This window comes from Schistocerca nitens, chromosome 12 (genome assembly GCF_023898315.1).
Source record: "Schistocerca nitens isolate TAMUIC-IGC-003100 chromosome 12, iqSchNite1.1, whole genome shotgun sequence".
Taxonomy (NCBI): Eukaryota; Metazoa; Arthropoda; class Insecta; order Orthoptera; family Acrididae; genus Schistocerca; species Schistocerca nitens.
This window is the reverse complement of record NC_064625.1, coordinates 19249034-19267088: the sequence shown is the minus strand read 5'-3', so window position 1 is coordinate 19267088 and position 18055 is coordinate 19249034. Positions and strand designations below refer to the sequence as shown.

General features: G+C 42.4%; 1 protein-coding gene across 1 annotated transcript in view; it reads left to right on the top strand.

Annotated features, from left to right (window-relative positions):
* Positions 1 to 17627, top strand: part of LOC126215200 (reelin domain-containing protein 1) — a 141801-nt gene extending 124174 nt beyond the window's left edge. Inside the window, exon 4 of the mRNA XM_049941865.1 lies at positions 13974 to 17627. Coding sequence (XP_049797822.1) covers positions 13974 to 14034 — 61 coding nt within the window. The 3' untranslated portion in view covers positions 14035 to 17627. The remainder of the gene's footprint in view (positions 1 to 13973) is intronic.
* Positions 17628 to 18055: the final 428 nt, after the last annotated feature.

Sequence of the window (18055 nt, the reverse complement as noted above, 5' to 3'; positions counted from 1 at the left end):
TACGGTGTTTTAACTTCTGTCGGTAGCGCAGAGACAATACTGGGAGCGGAGTATTACACAATCAACCAAAGTTTTCAATCATCCCTCTACTACGAAATTTCTGTCACAGGAAACAAAAACTGCCTCTGAGGCATGCGTATATATTCAGGTGCAATGTTTCCAGATTACCAAATCAAAAAACAAAATAAAAAAAGTGCGTAACGAGGAAATCGTTTGTTTCGTTTCTCATTGCAGGTTGTTCAAAATGGTTCAAATGGCTCTGAGCACTATGGGACTTAACTGCTGTGGTCATCAGTCCCCTAGAACTACTTAAACGTAACCAACCTAAGGACATCACACACATCCATGCCCAAGGCAGCATTCGAACCTGCGACCGTAGCGGTCGCGCGGTTCCAGACTGTAGCGCCTAGAACTGCTCGGCCACAGCGGCCGGCGCAGGTTGTTCAAAGCACTCCTGAGTAACATCAATAACTGGTGGAATGCCACCTTGCTCGGATGCAGGATTGAATCCTTCGTGAGAAACCGCCCATCAGATCATCAACCCAGCCCTGGTCCAAAACGTCCCACTATTCATTGGCAATTTTTCGTACAGTGCATACAGTATGTGGTCATTGTCGACCTCCGAAACAGCTTGTTTCTGTCAGTCCCACACATGTTAGATTGGGTTCATGTCTGGGGAACAGGAAGGCCACAAATCATTGTTGTGATCCTAGCATGAGGAAGGAATGTGTTCATGAGAACAGCACGATGATCACGCGCCTTATCCTCCATCAAGATAAAGTGACAAAATTTTGGAAATGCGGTCTGACTATTCTTTGCAGAATCTCGTCCCTGTACCCTAGAGCAGTGGGATCGCACTCCAAAACCATGAGAGGTGTGCGTGGCCCCATGTTATGCCACCCCAGAGCCTCACTCCAAAACCACCTTGTTGCACATGTGGGATACAGTGCTGGCGCTGATCGGTGTTACCAGGTTGTTCTCGAACATGTCTGCGATTATCGTCTGTAAAAACACACCCGACGCCAGTCCTGGGGCGTCCACCTGCATGATTTCTTGGCCATCTTTAACACAGTCCATGGTGATGTGTTCGATGCGCTGCTCGCCATCGTCGTCGGGAATTGACATTCACATTGTGCAATCGTCTCCTAATACACTGAGGCGCCAAAGAAACTGGTATAGGGGTGCGTATTCAAATACAGAGATATGTAAACAGGCAGAAGACGGCGCTGCGGTCGGCAACACCTGTATCAGACAACAAGTGTCTCGCGTAGTTAGAACGGCTACTGCTGCTACAGTGACAGGTTATCAAGATTCAAGTGAGTCTGAACGTGGTGTGTACACAGCATCTCCGAGGTAGCGATGAAGTGCGGATTTTCCCATACGACCATTTCAGGAGCGTACCGTGAATATCAGGAATCCGATAAAATGTCAGACCTCCGACATCGCTGCAGCCGGAAAAAGATCCTCCAAGAAGAGGGCCAACGACGACCGAAGAGAATCGTTCAGTGTGACAGAAGTGCAACCCTTCCCCAAATGTCTGCAGATTTTAATGCTGGGCCATCAACAAGTGTAAGCGTGCGAAATATTCAACGAAACATCATCGACATGGGCTTTCGGAGCCGAATACCCACTCGTGTACCCTTGATGACTGCACGACAAAAAGCTTTACGCCCCGCCTCGTCCCGTCATCACCGACATTGGACTGTTGATGACTGGAAGCATGCTGCCTGGTCGGACGGGTATCGTTTAAAACTGTATCGAGCGGATGGACGTATACGGGTATGGAGACAACCTCGTGAATCCATGGACACTGCATGCCAGCAGGGGACTGTTCAAGCTGGTGGAGGCTCTGTAATGGTGTGGGGAGTGCGTAGTTGGAGTGATACAGGACCCCGGATACATTTAGATACTCTGATAGGTGACACGTACGTAAGCGTCCTGTCTGATCACCTGCATCCATTCATGTCCATTGTGCATTTCAAAGGACCTGGGCAATTCCAGCAGGACAATGCGACACCCCACACGTCCAGAATTACTACAGAGTGGTTTCAGGAACACTCTTCTTAGCTTAATTACTTTCGCTGGCCACCAGACTCCCCAGACATCAATATTATTGAGCATGTCTGGGATGCCTTGCAACGTGTTGTTCAGAAGAGATATCCATCCCCTCGTACTCTTACGGATTTATGGTCCTGCAGGATTCATGGTGTCAGTTTCCTCCAGCACTACTTCAGACAGTAGTCGAGTCCATGCCACGTCGTGTTTCGATACTTCTGCGTGCTCGCGGGGACCCTACACGATATTCGGCAGGTGTACCAGTTCCTTTGGCTCTTCAGTGTAGTTCGATGCAATGCATGATGCCCTGTAGCCTCTTCGAACAGTGAATGCAGTTCTGGAGCACTAACCCCAGGCTTCCTTTGAGTCAAAACTAGTAGATATCTATCATCCTGCGTACCTATCGAATTTGGAAGACTTGGAAGATCCACGTCCTCTCACTGTCTGACAACTGGCACAGATTCCAAGTCTGAACCACATCTCGACACCAGTGTATCGATCAACTTACCTGGTTGTCAAGCACTCCGAGCTAACGTGATGATGTGGATCCGATCATTTTTTTATTGTCCTTTGTGTATTATAGATGTTCACCCTACTGTTCGACAGACATCTCTCTGACGCGTGCCTGCTGGAGTTTTACTTTGAACTGAAATGCTGCAGTCATCTTGAGTGTGTTGTTCAAATAGTCGTAGTGCTCATGGTAGCTATGTCTGTCAGGGGTGATCTTCCGATCGATACCAGGACAGTCACAACAGCAACACATCCGCAAGACGTATCGTAGGGGTGCAACGTTTTTGTTGATGTGTGGACTTACAAACTGTACAGAAACCAGATTAGAGTTTTAAGAGGCGAGGGACATGAAAGGGTACCAGTGGCTGAAAAAGGAGTGAGACAAGATTGTAACCTGCCCCTTATGTCATTCAATCTGTACACTGAGCAATGGTTAAAGAAAACCGTGAAGAAATTTTTGAAGGCTATTGAAGTTCACGTATTAGAAATAAAAGCTTAGAGGTTGTAACGTCCCCTTAAAAAATTATGAATTACTGCGCTGGTAAACCTCTACATTATTTGATACAGAGACAGCTGAGTAAAACTGAACGTACTCAGATATTTCTCTCTTTACCTAAACAGCTTACTTACATAAAAAAGTTTAACAAATATGTATTGGGCACTGCCCAAAAAAAATTTTAAATTTTTTTGTGGGGAGCATGGGGGCTATGTAAGTAGGCTGTTTAGGTTTTTATGTTGGTAACGCCAAGTAGCGCTCTGTACGAAAATCACTGACTGTGCTGTGTGTAGTCTGTGGCTGGTTGGACTCATTGTTGCAATATTCCCTTGTGTATTGTTGGGCAGTTGGATGTGAACAGCGCGTAGTGTTGCGCAGTTGAAGGTGAGCCGCCAGCAGTGATGGATGGGAGGAGAGATATGGCAGAGATTTGAGAGCGTACGATCTGGACGTGTGTCCGTCAGAAAAAGAAAATTTGTAAAACTGGATGTCGTGAACTGATATATATATATTATGACTTTTTAACACTATTAAGGTAAATACATTGTTTGTTCTCTATCAAAATCTTTCATTTGCTAACTACCCCTATCAGAAGTTAGTGCCTTCAGTAGTTAGAATCTTTCATTTAGCTGGCAGTATTGGCGCTCGCTGTATTGCAGTAGTTTGAGTAACGAAGATTTTTGTGAGGTAAGTGATTCATGAAAGGTATAGGTTATTGTTAGTCAGGGCCATTCTTTTGTAGGGATTATTGAAAGTCAGACTGCGTTGCGCTAAAAAAAATACTGTATGTCAGTTTAGTGATGATCACAATAAGTGAAGCATGTGCAACAGAAAAACTGTTCAAACGAATGAAAGTATTTAACTGTCAAACTGAAGTGAGAAAAAAAGTAGTTTTTCGTGCCTTAGTAAGTATCGATGTGAGCTCCATTTGCTGGTCTGCAAGATAGGCTACAAAACAATATTCGATTACACACCATGTGTTTTGTACCATCTCAGGTGTTACAACCGTGATGGCTGTCGAAGTTCGCTGCCACAGATGTCTCATATTTTGAATTTTGTCTGAATAGACTATTTCTTTACTTAGCGGGCAAAGAAGAGGGATTATTTGAACAATCAGATTAACAAAATGGAAAGTAAAACAAAAAAACATTAGGGGACTTTACGTAGACATAAATGGGTATAGGAAGGGCTTCAAGGCTAGGACAAATGCACTTCGAGGGGATGCCGGGGGAATATTGACAGACCCCAGTGCTGTATTAAGTAAATGGAGGGCGTATTTTGAGCATCTATTAATTGTACACCAGGAAGCAGGAAACGAGCAGGCGTACGAAATACATGCAGAAGAATCCCAGGTACCTGATCCAACGTTCAAGGAAGTAAGGGATGGAATCAACAAATTGAAAAACGATAAAGCACCAGGATCAGATTGCATAACTGCGGAATTATTTAAAAATGGGGGACAGAAATTGGTGGAAGTAGTTCACAAAGTGATAACTAAAGTATGGAACTCAGAGGTGATACGTGAAGAGTGGCAGGAGTCGATTCTGATCCCAATTTTTAAGAAGGGCGACAAAATGGATTGTAATTATAGAGGCATATCGCTATTACCAGTATGTTCCAAAATTTTCTCGAATATTCTGCTAAGCAGGCTTACACCATATACAGATGAAATTGTGGGGGATTACCATTACCAAGCTGGCTTTTGGAGGAACAGATCAACTATAGACCATATATTCACCCTGCATCAAATTTTGGAAAAGAAATGGGAATACAATAAACCAGTTCGTAATCTTTTCATAGATTTTAGAAAAGCATATGATTCAGTATTGCAATCAAAATTGTACAGAATTCTTTTGGAACTTGGAATACCAAAGAAGTATGTTATAGAAGCGAGTTGGAAAAACACAAAAGGTAGAGTACACGTGGGGAATTTGGAGTCAGAAGAATTTGTAATAAAGAGCGGACTTAAGCAGGGAGCTGCCCTGTCTCCGCTACTCCTAGAATATATTGTACGAATGACAGCAGGTAATTCAGAGGGTGTGGAGTTAAATGGAAATATTAAGATATTAGGGTATGCAGATGACCTAAACATCATTAGCGATAGGAAAGAATCTGTAACAGCTAATGCTAATGCGTTAATCAAGGCTAGTGAAGATGTAAGTCTAAGGATAAGTGAAGACAAAACTAAATACCAGGTTACCACTAGAATGCCAACAGTAGTAGATCAGGAAATGGTATGAGTTGGAGACACGCAGTTTGAAAAAGTGAACACATTTAAGTATCTAGGCGTGGACATCACTTCGAGAAATGAGATTGAATCCGAACTGAAGAAGAGATTACGGGCGGGAAATGCGTGCTACTTCTCACTGAATAGATTACTTTCATCACGGATATTGTCTAGGAATTTAAAGATTAGAATATACAAAACTATTATTCTACCAGTTATGCTGCATGGGTGTGAGACTTGGTCTCTCACTGAGCAAAATGAAAAGCCGTTTCGAGTATTTGAAAACAAAATTTTGAGGAAAATTTTCGGAGCAAAGAGGGATGACATTAGCGGAGAGTGGCGAATACCGCGTAACGAAGAGGTTCACGAACTCTATTCAAGCCCTGACATAATCAGTATTATTAAATCACGTAGGCTGCAATGGGCGGGTCACGTAGCTCGAATGGATGAGGGCAGGGCAGCGAGCAGAGTACTGGCAGGGCACCTAGAGGGAAAACGTCCTGTGGGGAGGCCGAGGCGTAGATGGGAGGACAATGTGAAGGCTGATTTGAGGAGCCTAGGTATTGAAGGTGAATGGAAGGAAATAGCCCAAGACAGGGACAGATGGCGAAAATACGTTGCTGCGGTAATGGACTCTCGAGTCCGGTATGACCAGTGAGTGCGTGTGTGTGTGAGCGCCAGGAAAGAAGTCCTAAGCGATAAGACCAGGACTTTATGAGAGTCCAGGAACAGTTGCATCCGTGCCTATCCAACCACTTGGAAGTCTTTAATTTATTATAATTCCAGTCTTTGACCACAATGTTCATTTGTAATCAGGTTATTAATTTCGGTCGGTAACGACCATCCTTATACCTCAGTAGAAAATTGTTGCATTTTGCATACCACGGCATTACACGTGATATTGCAGTCAAAATAATTTTCCATTATGGTATTGCTGAACAAATAAAATTGTCTTGTATTTGTTGGGCGAAGCGGATATGGCTGATGACTAACTGCACCATCACATGTAATGACATGGTATGTAAAATGCAACACGTTTCTACTCAGGTATGAATATGGCCGTTACCGACCCAAATCAGTAACCTGGTTACAAATAAATATTGTGATTCAATACTGGGGTCGCTGAAAACTTTTTATCTTCATGTCACAACTTGTGAATTCCGAAATCTGTTTAGTGTGTTGTGCACTTCGAGACAGTGACGAGGCAGGGCGCCATCTTGCATGCATGGAAATAAGACGTTGACCCATTTGTTGATCAGTTTCTGCGACCTGAAGAAACGCAAACAGTTGAAGCACATCCAGATAAATTACGCCTGTAATTGACTGTTTCGCGAAAAAGGAAGGCCCTATAACTTGGTCATAAAGTAACCCACACCACACGTTCACTTTTGACGAAGCATGAACATGTTGGTGCACAACGTCAGGTTGTTTTGCACTGTAAATCCAGCAGTTGTGACGAGTAACAACTATTTGTGTAGAACGCTGGTCTGTTTGAAAAGAGAACTTGTCTAAGAAAATCCGGGTTGCCATCAATTTCATTTAGCGTTGAACTGGCGAAGTTCGTACAATCAGAGTTATCAATCGGCTTTATCTCTTGTCTGATCTGAATTTTGTGGACATGCAGTCGTAAACAATTGTGCATGACGTTGAAGATTAGTGTCTTAGGTACGTTTAATTGAAGTCTAAATCGGGCAAGTGTTTTTTGGGGCTTCTGATACAAGATTACCGATTTTTTTTAACTTTGTGAACACTTGTACTCGGCCAGCCTGGTGAATGTCCTTTCACTACGCTTTTTGTATCTCGAAATTGGTTGAACTGTCGACGAATAGCTTTGTAATTTCTTTTCCCGAAAGCGACGCTGCACACTAACAAATGATTTAAATTCAGCCTACTAAAGAAAGCACTGCGCCTTCTGTTGCACCGTCAACATCGTACTGCGATGTGGGTCAAAGCGGCAGCACGCCAGTTCGTACCTTTTTTCCGCAAGTCAGGGTCACCGTTTGATACCATATCATACGGAAAAAAAACTATGTTCAGCTGAAGAATTTTTCAGTAGCGCTTGTGCAAAATCCTGGAATTCTTTTTGGAACACCCTGTATAACGGAGACAGAATAGCACTCCGTCTTCAGGCCACGAGTGGTCTACCGGGACCATCCGACCGCCGTGTCATCCTCGGTGGAGGATCCGGTCAGCACATTGCTCTCCCGGTCGTTATGATGGTATTCTTGACCGAAGCCGCTACTGTTCGGTCGATTAGCTCCTCAATTGGCATCACGAGGCTGAGTGCACCCCGAAAAATGGCAGCAGCGCATGGCGGCCTGGATGGTCACCCATCCAAGTGCCGACCACGCCCGACAGCGCTTAACTTCGGTGATCTCACGGGAACCAGTGTACCCACTGCGGCAAGGCAGTGGAGCCTTAGAATAGTATACAACACTGTGCTGCAACCGTACATTCTCCGAAATTTCTTTCTCGTCTTAAGTCCTGCGTTATCTACGAATATATTGATTCTGGTCTCGTTTATTCTAAATCGAACCTGTGTGCTCATCAGCTTATTCATTCCACTCCTCGTCACTTTCACTGACGAAAGCAATGTTATCAGCTAGTCTTAATGCCGATATTTCTGGCGCTGTACGTCTGACGCATTTATTCAACAATAGGGACGAAAGACTGCACACTTATCTTGTAACCACTTTAATCCGAGCACATTGTTCACGATCTATTGTCGTTATTCCTCCCTCTTGTTTCGTGCACTTATACCTATAACTTACAACTATTTACCAGAGAATCACGAACATCTTCCATCTTTACTTTTTACATTGCTGAATCTCATTCTTTAATAGTTTGACAAATCCAAATAACGTGTCTTGATTTTCTTTAAGTGCTGCTTCCATTACGAAGCACAACGTCAAAACTCCTAAACCAAAATTGATTGCCATCTAACACATTCTCAACTTTATTCATCAATTGATTAAGTAATTAATTATTAATAATGACGATTTCACTCAGTATTTACTAACATTAATTACTGTGTAACTTTTTAACTGTTGTTACTTTTTTAATCTGTGTGACTTTCTAGCGTAACTTTTTAGTTTTTCGGACCAGTGATGTCAGTTTTAATCTTTTTAAAATTTTTCTTAATGTTTGTACCAGTGCAACCTTAACTTCCATGCTTTAACTTTTCTGTGTAATTGTCTATGTCGGCTAACAGTATGCTTATTATGAACTGTATGTACCTATTAATTGTTCTGTGTATGAAGCTTCTGTTTTTAAAATAGCTACCTGCACGATTACGTACATTATATGCAATTACAAACCTTATGAACACTACGCATCTGACCTGCTACTAGCGAATACCATGTTACTGTATTAACTTTATACGTAATCTCAATATGTGGATCTCTAATACAAACCACTTCCACTACCACCGAACTAAATAATATATCAATGTAAGTCAAAGCTGAATCAAATTTTCCATCTGCAGTTGACTGTGCACTGGTATGAAACTTCCTGGCAGATTAAAACTGTGCCAGCTGAGACTGGAACTCGGGACTTCTGCCTTTCGCAGATAAGTGTTCAACCGACTGAGCTACCCAAACACGACTCACGAGCCTTCCTCACAGCTTTACTTCCGCCATTACCTCACCACCTACCTTAACTTCGCAGAAGCTCTCGTGCTATATCGTTTCTTCCAGGAGTGTTAGTCCTGCAAGAATCGCAGGAGAGCTTCTGTGAAGGACGGAAGCTAGGATATGAGGTAATGGCGGAAGTAAAGCTGTGATGAGGCGCCGTGAGTCGTGCTGGGGTAGCCCAGATGCCGGCACGATAGCTCAGCGTGTTCGGTCAGAGGGTTAGCTGCCCTCCGTAATGAAAAAAACTGAGTTAATGGATCAATGATTAACTTGAACAAGTGTAAGAGGGGCTCCACCCCGAGCAAATGGTTCAAAATGGCTCTGAGCACTATGGGACTTAACTTCTAAGGTCATCAGTCCCCTAGAACTTAGAACTACTTAAACCTAACTAACCTAAGGACATCACACACACCATGCCCGAGGCAGGATTCGAACCTGCGACCGTAGCGGTCGGGCGGTTCCAGACTGGAGCGCCTAGAACCGCTCGGCCACACCGACCGGTCCCCGAACAAATACAAAGATCAATTACGAACAAAAATGAGATAAAAAAACAGTTATTAGTGTACTTGCCCGCGGAAGGCGACGCTCTCGTGTTCGAGTCTCGGTCTGGGACACACTTTTAATCCGCCAGGAAGTTTGATGTCAAACCAGCTATTGTTTCAAAGAATGTAATCTGAATAGACAGTCACTGTTCCCTAAATAAACATAAGAATGTTTAATTCTGACCGTAATATTTGACTTACCTGTGGGACAGTGGACAAACAGGCAGTTGCAATGCAATATCATTTCGCTGGAATGGGCTGAAAGAAATCACATTGGTCTCGTCATCACTTAAACTGAAATAGCAGAGGACAGTGCAGGTGAGCTAAACGGCAGTAGATCACAAATTTATTGTCGAATCTTGTGAGCAGCAGTGCGAGTCCGAACACCTTTACTTTAGAGAAACTTTTGAATAGTCAAGTGGGATGTGGAGACTCAATAAGGAATAGCTTCCTCACTTTTCTTGTTTAGTTCTATATTAACCACCTAAATTTAAAAAAATGTAAGTCTCCATTACTGATCAATGCAATTAATTATTTGGACAAAAACTTGTCATATTCATGAAATTAACTTTTCATCCAAAAGTTACATTCAGTACAGTAAGAGAAAGAGGGGTATGTTAGTTTCCTACATAGAACTAGCTGGAAAATGCTCCTATAGGGATATGCTCCTGAGTAAAAAACTCAGAGGAAAGTGCGGAACCAGCTACCTCAATTCACAATGCGGCTTCGTCACGAAAATATTTGACACACACCATTCTAAAACCTTTTCACCTTGTCTCTTTGTAGTGCAACCTTCATACTGAACATATCCCTCTCTCTGCCACTGCCTCTCCCACTGTCTCCTTTTTCTCCCGCAGGCACTTTCTCCTGTGTCTTTTCCACTCCCTTCGCTCTTCCTTACTACTGCCTCCTTCTCTGCGACTTTCGCTGTCTCCCTGTCCCACTCCTACTGCCCTTTTCCCATTCTTTTTCTCTCCCACCACTGCTGCTGTCTATTTCTTTCTTGCTTACATTCTGCTGTCTTTGTCTGCAGCCACCATCATCTCCTCTCCACACACGCCCCTGGGGATGGTTTCCTCGGCATTTTGACCCACAGACCGGAGGCTTTAGGGATGGTGGGCAAGACTTTTTGTTAAAATTCGACAGGCTGGGAGAGTCTAAACCGCACAAAACCTACACATGGCCTACACCCATCTCTTTTTTTCATTTGCACTACCGCACTCTCTTTTGCTCCTGCTGCTACTGACTTCATCCATCCCTCTTTCTCTTTCACTGCCACTACTCTCACTGACCACCACTGGCTCCCCTCTCTGTGGCTCCCACTGTTACTACCTTCATCCACCTCTATTTCTCTTTCACTTCCACTTTCTGTCTCCCATCACCACCATCTCCGTCCTCTGGCTCTCCACTACTCTCTTTCGGAACAAAAAAGCGCGAATATGGCCACGTGCCAAAATTTGTGGTGAGAGAGACGGAATGAGGATTAAGACGGCTGGATCCCCAGTTTTCTGCCACAGTCTTTTGAGAAGGAATGTATTTCTCATTTTTGTGCTCCAACAGGAGTATTTTCTACCTGGTTCCCTTCTTTTCTTCGTCAGAACTGGGTGTGCTGCTTATATAAAACGAGTGCTGTAGTTCAGTAAAATTTTGGCAGTTTGTTGATATATTTCGACACAACAATGAAGTACCTATGCATATTATGTCATTAACACAAAATCGTCTGCCGTTCAAAGCAAGATCACTTTACGCTGTTGTGCATAAAAATGCTCAACATTTTCACTCCAAACCTACAGTATACCAAAAAATGCTGTGTTTGATTTCCAGATGCAAAGAATTTCGTATGACTAAATAATCGTTTGTAAGATGCTTACGCCAACTCCTGGCACCATCGAATAATTTCCAGGTCAAGACAGCCTGTGTAAGCGTGAAATGTCCACTAGACAGCGCATAAAATTTTTTTGGTGAAAAAATGCTGACTAAAAACATAGTTTCGTGATCTCATAACCATTACGATGACTCCAGAAACCTTAATATGTGTTCAGTACGTCAGTTCAAACTATATTTATTCATCAGACAAGACACCACCCCCATATTTTACTTGCGTAATTACAGTAACCTGGAATCTCTTGACTCTCGGTAGCGGATAATGATATCGAAAAAAATTTCAAGGTCCCCTGAAAACATCGTCTTACGAACATGTTGTATAATTTCGACGAACTACCATGAATAAAAATTACAGAAGTAGCCATCCTGACAAATGGTACTTTTCGTACTAAAAATCATAGATTTTTGGGATTTTTTCAGGAACCGCCCATGAACAAATGGTCATTTTATATCGCTCGTAAAGCCCGACTTATATCGTACCAAATGCAAGGGAGCCAACCGATTTGCTCAATTTCCCTGGTCTGGAACAAGTGTGTAATGTTTAAATTCCGACCCTATACGACGGGAAAGCTGCAGTATGCCTGTTCTTGCGATAGGTATACAAATGGTCACTAGGCCAAGGGCTAACCAAAACACTTGACCATTTATCTCTGTGACCAATAGAAACCGAGATGTGACACCTTGAAAGATCTCATTCTTCCTCTCGGCTTTTAGGAACATACTGGTGTTCTGTCTTTCATGGACCGACAACCAAGTACTTGAATCAATAATGACTTCAACATCCAAAATTCCCTAAATGTTAAATTCTATTTTCTGCAACGTTAGCGCACGTGAAAGCACAGTCTAATTGATACGTGTTACAAACCGGACACAATAGGAAGGACCAGGCCCCTTTGCTTTTTTCTTTTACCACTCGTTTATTACATCAGAGAAATACACATTTTAAGACAAAATTTAACTACATGAAATATTGCTCCCAGTAAAGGTTAACATAAGCAGTGACAAAACTTAGTTCTCTTAAGGGTTTCTGCTGGCAACAAATTTTAAGGAGGCAATGTAAGGTTTACATCAATTTAGCTGAAACTCTTAGCTAGTGATTGAATCACGACACAGACACTTTAACAATTTCGGCAACAATACATGGCGTGAATTTGTAGTCACAGTAACCAACTAATCAACAGCCTTGCCATTGAATAAGTAGTAGGCCATTTGGAACGAATTAGCAACACCCAGCAACTAGGGGAGTTAATACCAACTGTCCTTAAATGTCTTGCTCCCCATTTCATAAACAAACTTACAGTAATTAAATGAATAACAAATCAAAAACGCTACGCACCACTCAGACTCTTCAGTGGAAGACAAGCCAAAATGAAGATTCCATTAACTGACTAGCACTGAAGTCACACTAAAGCTCATCTCTGTGTTCCCAGACACACACGGGGCAAACTTATACAAGATTTTGAAGGGAGCACATCAGTAAAACCGGTAGTGGAGCTAACTCGTGGCACTGAAAATTAATATACTAGACCGGGGCACACTGGTATACAATGAGGTTGCCTTAGTGCTATACTGGGCTCCAAAATATTAATTAAAATGGCCAATTCAAAATTAAGTACACATAAAACAGCTTTAATTAACGAGGTGTGACACCAGGTCGCTCGAAGGGATGACAACACTTAATTGAAAAGACGAATGCCGGAGGCGGCAGTAACATCAAACACCTTCTCCGAGTTTTAACCAAGAGTCACTTCCCGCTATACAAGTAAACATTTAACCAAGCACAAGGAAGGAACCCCAAAGAGAAAATTCAAATAAAACCCCCAAAAGATTATAAAGGACAGGGAACCCCAACTATTTAAATTTAAAAAAAAAATTAGCTCTCCCCAAATGCAGTGTAGACACTAAGGCCACACTTAAGAGGCCACCAAAATTGGTTACCAAAAGGTCTTATACATTTGCTCCTTTTCTTTAAAAGAAACAAAAGGCTGCTTAACTTCTGCTGGACGTCCGGTATGGCTCGTGTAGGATACACCAGGCAGCAACCCAAGCTAGGCGGTCGCAAGGCACGGCGAGCAAAATCAGGAGAGCAGACAGGCAGGCAGCCAACACATATCCTCCATCCTGAACCGGCAGACCGCGTACAACCAACTCCACATATACGTGGTTGCTTCCCACCTCGTACCTCGCGGCGTGAGCAAACGTAAACTGCCACTCGCCCCGCGAATGCGGAAAACAAGCCAGCCAGCCAAACATAAGAAACATCGAAGGATCGATAATGGACATCCAAGAGACTGGCACGCCAGTAACGAGCGCCGCGGCTCACTAATATTGCCTTCTTTCATATATTCCAAGTTGCAGCAACAGCATTCCTAAATCAGGCCTCCACACCTGCACACACCTGTTCTGATCAACGACCGACACAGAAGCGCTTGCCCGCGCCGCCTGCCTCCTTGACAAGAACATAAACTTTGGAATCCAGAGAGTTTCCTTTGCAAATAGATTCTCGAAAAGTGTTGACTGTGGCAAACAAAGCTTCCACTTCTCATAAGTTACCACTCTGTCAACTGCACTCGCTGATTTCGTGTCTCTGGTAATGACTGAGGACATTTTGTGCTTTTTTGTTGCAGGGGCTCGGTGGTGCAGGACTACGCGACCTTCTGGGTCGACATCGTCTCCAGGGTAGCGTGAGCGACGGTCGAATCCCGCCACGTCATCGCCTACGTCAGAGCTGCCGTCCCGCCAATCACAAGCCAAAGCCGCCCGCCGCCTGTCCAATCACAGTCGACTACGTTTCCACCACTGTGTCACTGCAGAGCCTAACACACACACACACACACACACACACACAAACACACACACACTTTATGGAAGTTAGTATGGAGCGACAATTGGCGTCTTATATTGAGCGTAAATACTTGACTGCATCAGTGCAAAATACAGCCAATGCGTGACCATGAATCTCTTCAACTAATTGCTTCCTTTTGGAAGAATAGGCGTAGAAATATGTCAGTGCTGTCTAAGCCCATCGATTTTACAGCCACAGATTCTCTTGAATGTTTCTCTAAACCTGAATACATCGTTCCTTAAACCCAACAAGAATATTGAAAATTGCGAAGTGTGTGAGAAAAGTAACGAAACTGAGTTTTTATCTACCACCGCTTTCATTCTTTTCAAACAACAGGGTCCTTTAACACATCCTTCACATTGTTTTGAATGTTCTCCAGAGATCCAAAATGACGTCCTTGTAAGACTTTTTCAATTTCGGGAAGATAGGAGACAAGGTACTGGCAGAAGTAAACCTATGAGGTCGGGGCCTCAGGCGTACTTAGGTAGCTCAGACGGTAGAGCACCTGCCTGCGAAAGGCAAAGGTCGTGAGTTCGTGTCTCGGTCTGGCACACAGTTTTAATCTGCCAGGAAGTTAAGTTTCATATCAGCACACACTCTGCTGCACAGTGAAAATCTCATTTTGAAAAGAAAAAAAGTCAGAAGAACTCAGATCAGGTAAACAAGGTGGCTGCGGAACAATAGGAATAATTCCGTGACGGAAGTGGCCGTGTGACATCGGGCGTTGTCATGTTGAAGCATCCCTTGTTTGCAGTCTTCAGTCTCACCCAATTCACCCTTTACCTGAGCTTTTCAAGGACATCTTTACAAAACCGTTGCTTGACATTTTGTCCTGGAGGAATAAATTCTTTATGCAAGATACCACTACTCTAAAAAAAGACAATTCTTCATTGTTTTGATCTTTGACTTCCTCATTCAAGCTTTTTTCGGCAGAGGAGATGCTTCGGTGTGCCACTCCTCACATTGCCGCTTTGTCTCACGATCACACCCAAAAGTCCAGGGTTCATCACCTGTGGTCAACCGACCGTACCATACGTGGTCGTTGTCAGTCCTCTCAAGAAGATCAAGGCACTCATTTCTCTGATTGTCATTGTGTTCAGTTGTGAGGTTTTTCGGCACCATTTTGGCACAAAACTTTCGCATGTGCATAACTTCAGTCAAAATTTGATGTGTGGTCAAAGTGTTTAACAGGTCGCCCATAATCCTGATTGTTAAATGTCGGTCTGATCTCACAGCAGCACGCAAACGTTCAATGTTTTCGTCCATTTGTGAAGCTGAAGGTCTCCTTGAACGAGGTTCATCTTCAAACTTTCCTCGCGCCCTCCAAAAATGATCTGTGCCAGCGAAACACTTGTGCTGTTGATAGGAATCGTTCCCCACATGCCTGTTTTAACTTTTCAATGGTCACTCTCTCGGATTCCCCAGTTTAAAGCAAGACTGATTGCATAACGTTGCTCCAAATTCCGCTGTTCCATTTCCGTAACACGCAACAAAAACCCAAATTCACTCGTGTTGCTCTCAAAAATCACATGATGGCTGCACAGAGCTGAAACTCGAACTGAGCATCTGCAAGGGAGGTGGTTATAATGACATTTAAATTTAACTATATCTTTATCTTGACCAAAAGTATACATATCTCTTCCTTTCAAAACAGGCACTAATCGCCATTACGGAGCATGATAAGATGAGAGCAATACGTGTCTCCATGAAAACTATTTTAAAGCAGTTAAATATCCCCAAAATTCCTGGATATCGGCACCACTGCCTGAAAACACGTCTCATTCTCTAAGCCAAACTCGTCCAAAATACTTTATTGCTTCCGGTCTACAAAAGAAGTGCCATTTTAAAAATGGTTGAGCTGTTTGCATATTCTTTTAGCTTTTCCTTCCGATGAAAAGACTGACAGGCATCTTTACTGGCATCAGCCTGTGACGTTGAAATACGAAGCCTTTAATTACACAAAGTATCATGTTTCTTCGCTGGTCCGATTTTTCAAAATATGTTAAATAACTTCACTACATTTATCGCAAGATTGTCACCCTGAAGAATACACCAAATGCATTATATTGCGTGCGTTTTGTGCTTGTAGCCAGGTACAACCAAATAAAATCATTTTCCGAATTAGTGAAGTAATTCAGTAAACATGTAACAGAAAAATACCGCCGCAACACGAATAATAACAAAATGTGCACATTGAGAACGGGTTTACAACACAAGTCACTTTAATACTAAGAAATCAAAACTAAGGAAATATTATGTCTTATATAACAGAAACGCTACGCATAAAATATTCTATAGCAAAAGGATGTATTTCGCTACAGAAATCAAGCCACATTAAGACAATGCCACGTTACTGTTCAGGAAGATTCATCACGTAAACGAAGTACAGTAAGGTTATCACAATTAAAAAGTTATAGTCATTGTAACTACTGGTTGTTTTCTACATATTTTAATTTCTGCTACAGACAAAGTACCTCATTACGCTACGTACAGTTCACGAATTTCTTCAGCTGTTTGTCTCCCATTCTGCTGATACAGGCATTCCTGTTCGATCAATTTAGGATCTCAGTTCAGATATGCATATATATCGACTGTCAATTCACCTCATCTGTATAAATAATTAAGTTTCCTGGAATATCAGTCTCCAATATTTTTCATGTTCTCTTTATTATTGCAGGGAGATACTGCATTCAGTCTGATGTGTTTACTTTCTTATTATTGATGTCACTAGTTCCGCTTGTTTTAATTTTTGTTCAGGACACCTGATGTCTACTTCTATATTGTTAGGCAATGCTTTCAACTAATCAGTGTTTTTTTTATCCCAGACTCATTGTCTTCCTCCATAACGAATTTGATTTATCCTGTACAGAGTCCAAATGAGATAGTATACGACTAAGACTAGCACCTTGTCTGACCCTAGCTTATGGCATAAAAGAGTTTTGAAATTTAATTCACATAAATCATAATTGGTTTTGCAAGAATTTACTCCACTGGAGCACTTCTCATGTTACTGATTCAAAGTCAACAAATTATTGGTCTCTAAAAAGCGGTTACCAGCCCAAAAAAATCAGCGCATTGACTGTTGAATTAAAAAACCGTTGCCATAACTAAAAATATAAACATATCTAAACCTATGCAATAGAGTAATTCGTTTGATGCAAAAGGTGAGAACTCCCTACTTGCTTACTACAAGTTTCTCACTACTAGACTCAAAGGTTTGGAAGGCGGTGGCTATTGGCACCATAAGTATTAACCAGCCACAGAGAGGCTATCGTTCTGCATTTTAGAATGTACATATCATTTGCATGTAACCCTTTAACATAAGTATGTAATATGTTATGTGACCAACTGTTTTTGTATTGTGTTCTTATTTAACTCGTGTAGTCTTTTTGAGTGATCCACACAATAAAAAGGAATGGATGTTTACAAATATTAATTGTTTTGTTTTGGATTCTTTGCTTACAGTTTACATCAAGGCACAAGATCTAGGAACTGCGTACCAAATAGTTTACTATGGATGTCTGAACAGATGACTTCTCACATCTACCATAATTTTGGTTGATGTACTGAATAATATACCAATTGTACTCGATAGTTCCACTTCCACACACCTAACATTCCATGCACTGGGAACCTCCATTTTTAATAGCATCTAGGCGTCAATTTAATTAACATTTCTATGTTTTTAAAACATTTAATCCCAAAATCACTTGTCTACATTCTGATGTGGACTCACAAGACTGAAATCATGAACTATCTGTAGCTCGTGGTCTAGTGGCTAGCATTGGCTCCTCTGGGTCACGGGGTCATGGGTTCGATTATCGGCCGGGTCGGGGATTTTCTCTGCCGGGGTGTTTGTGTCGT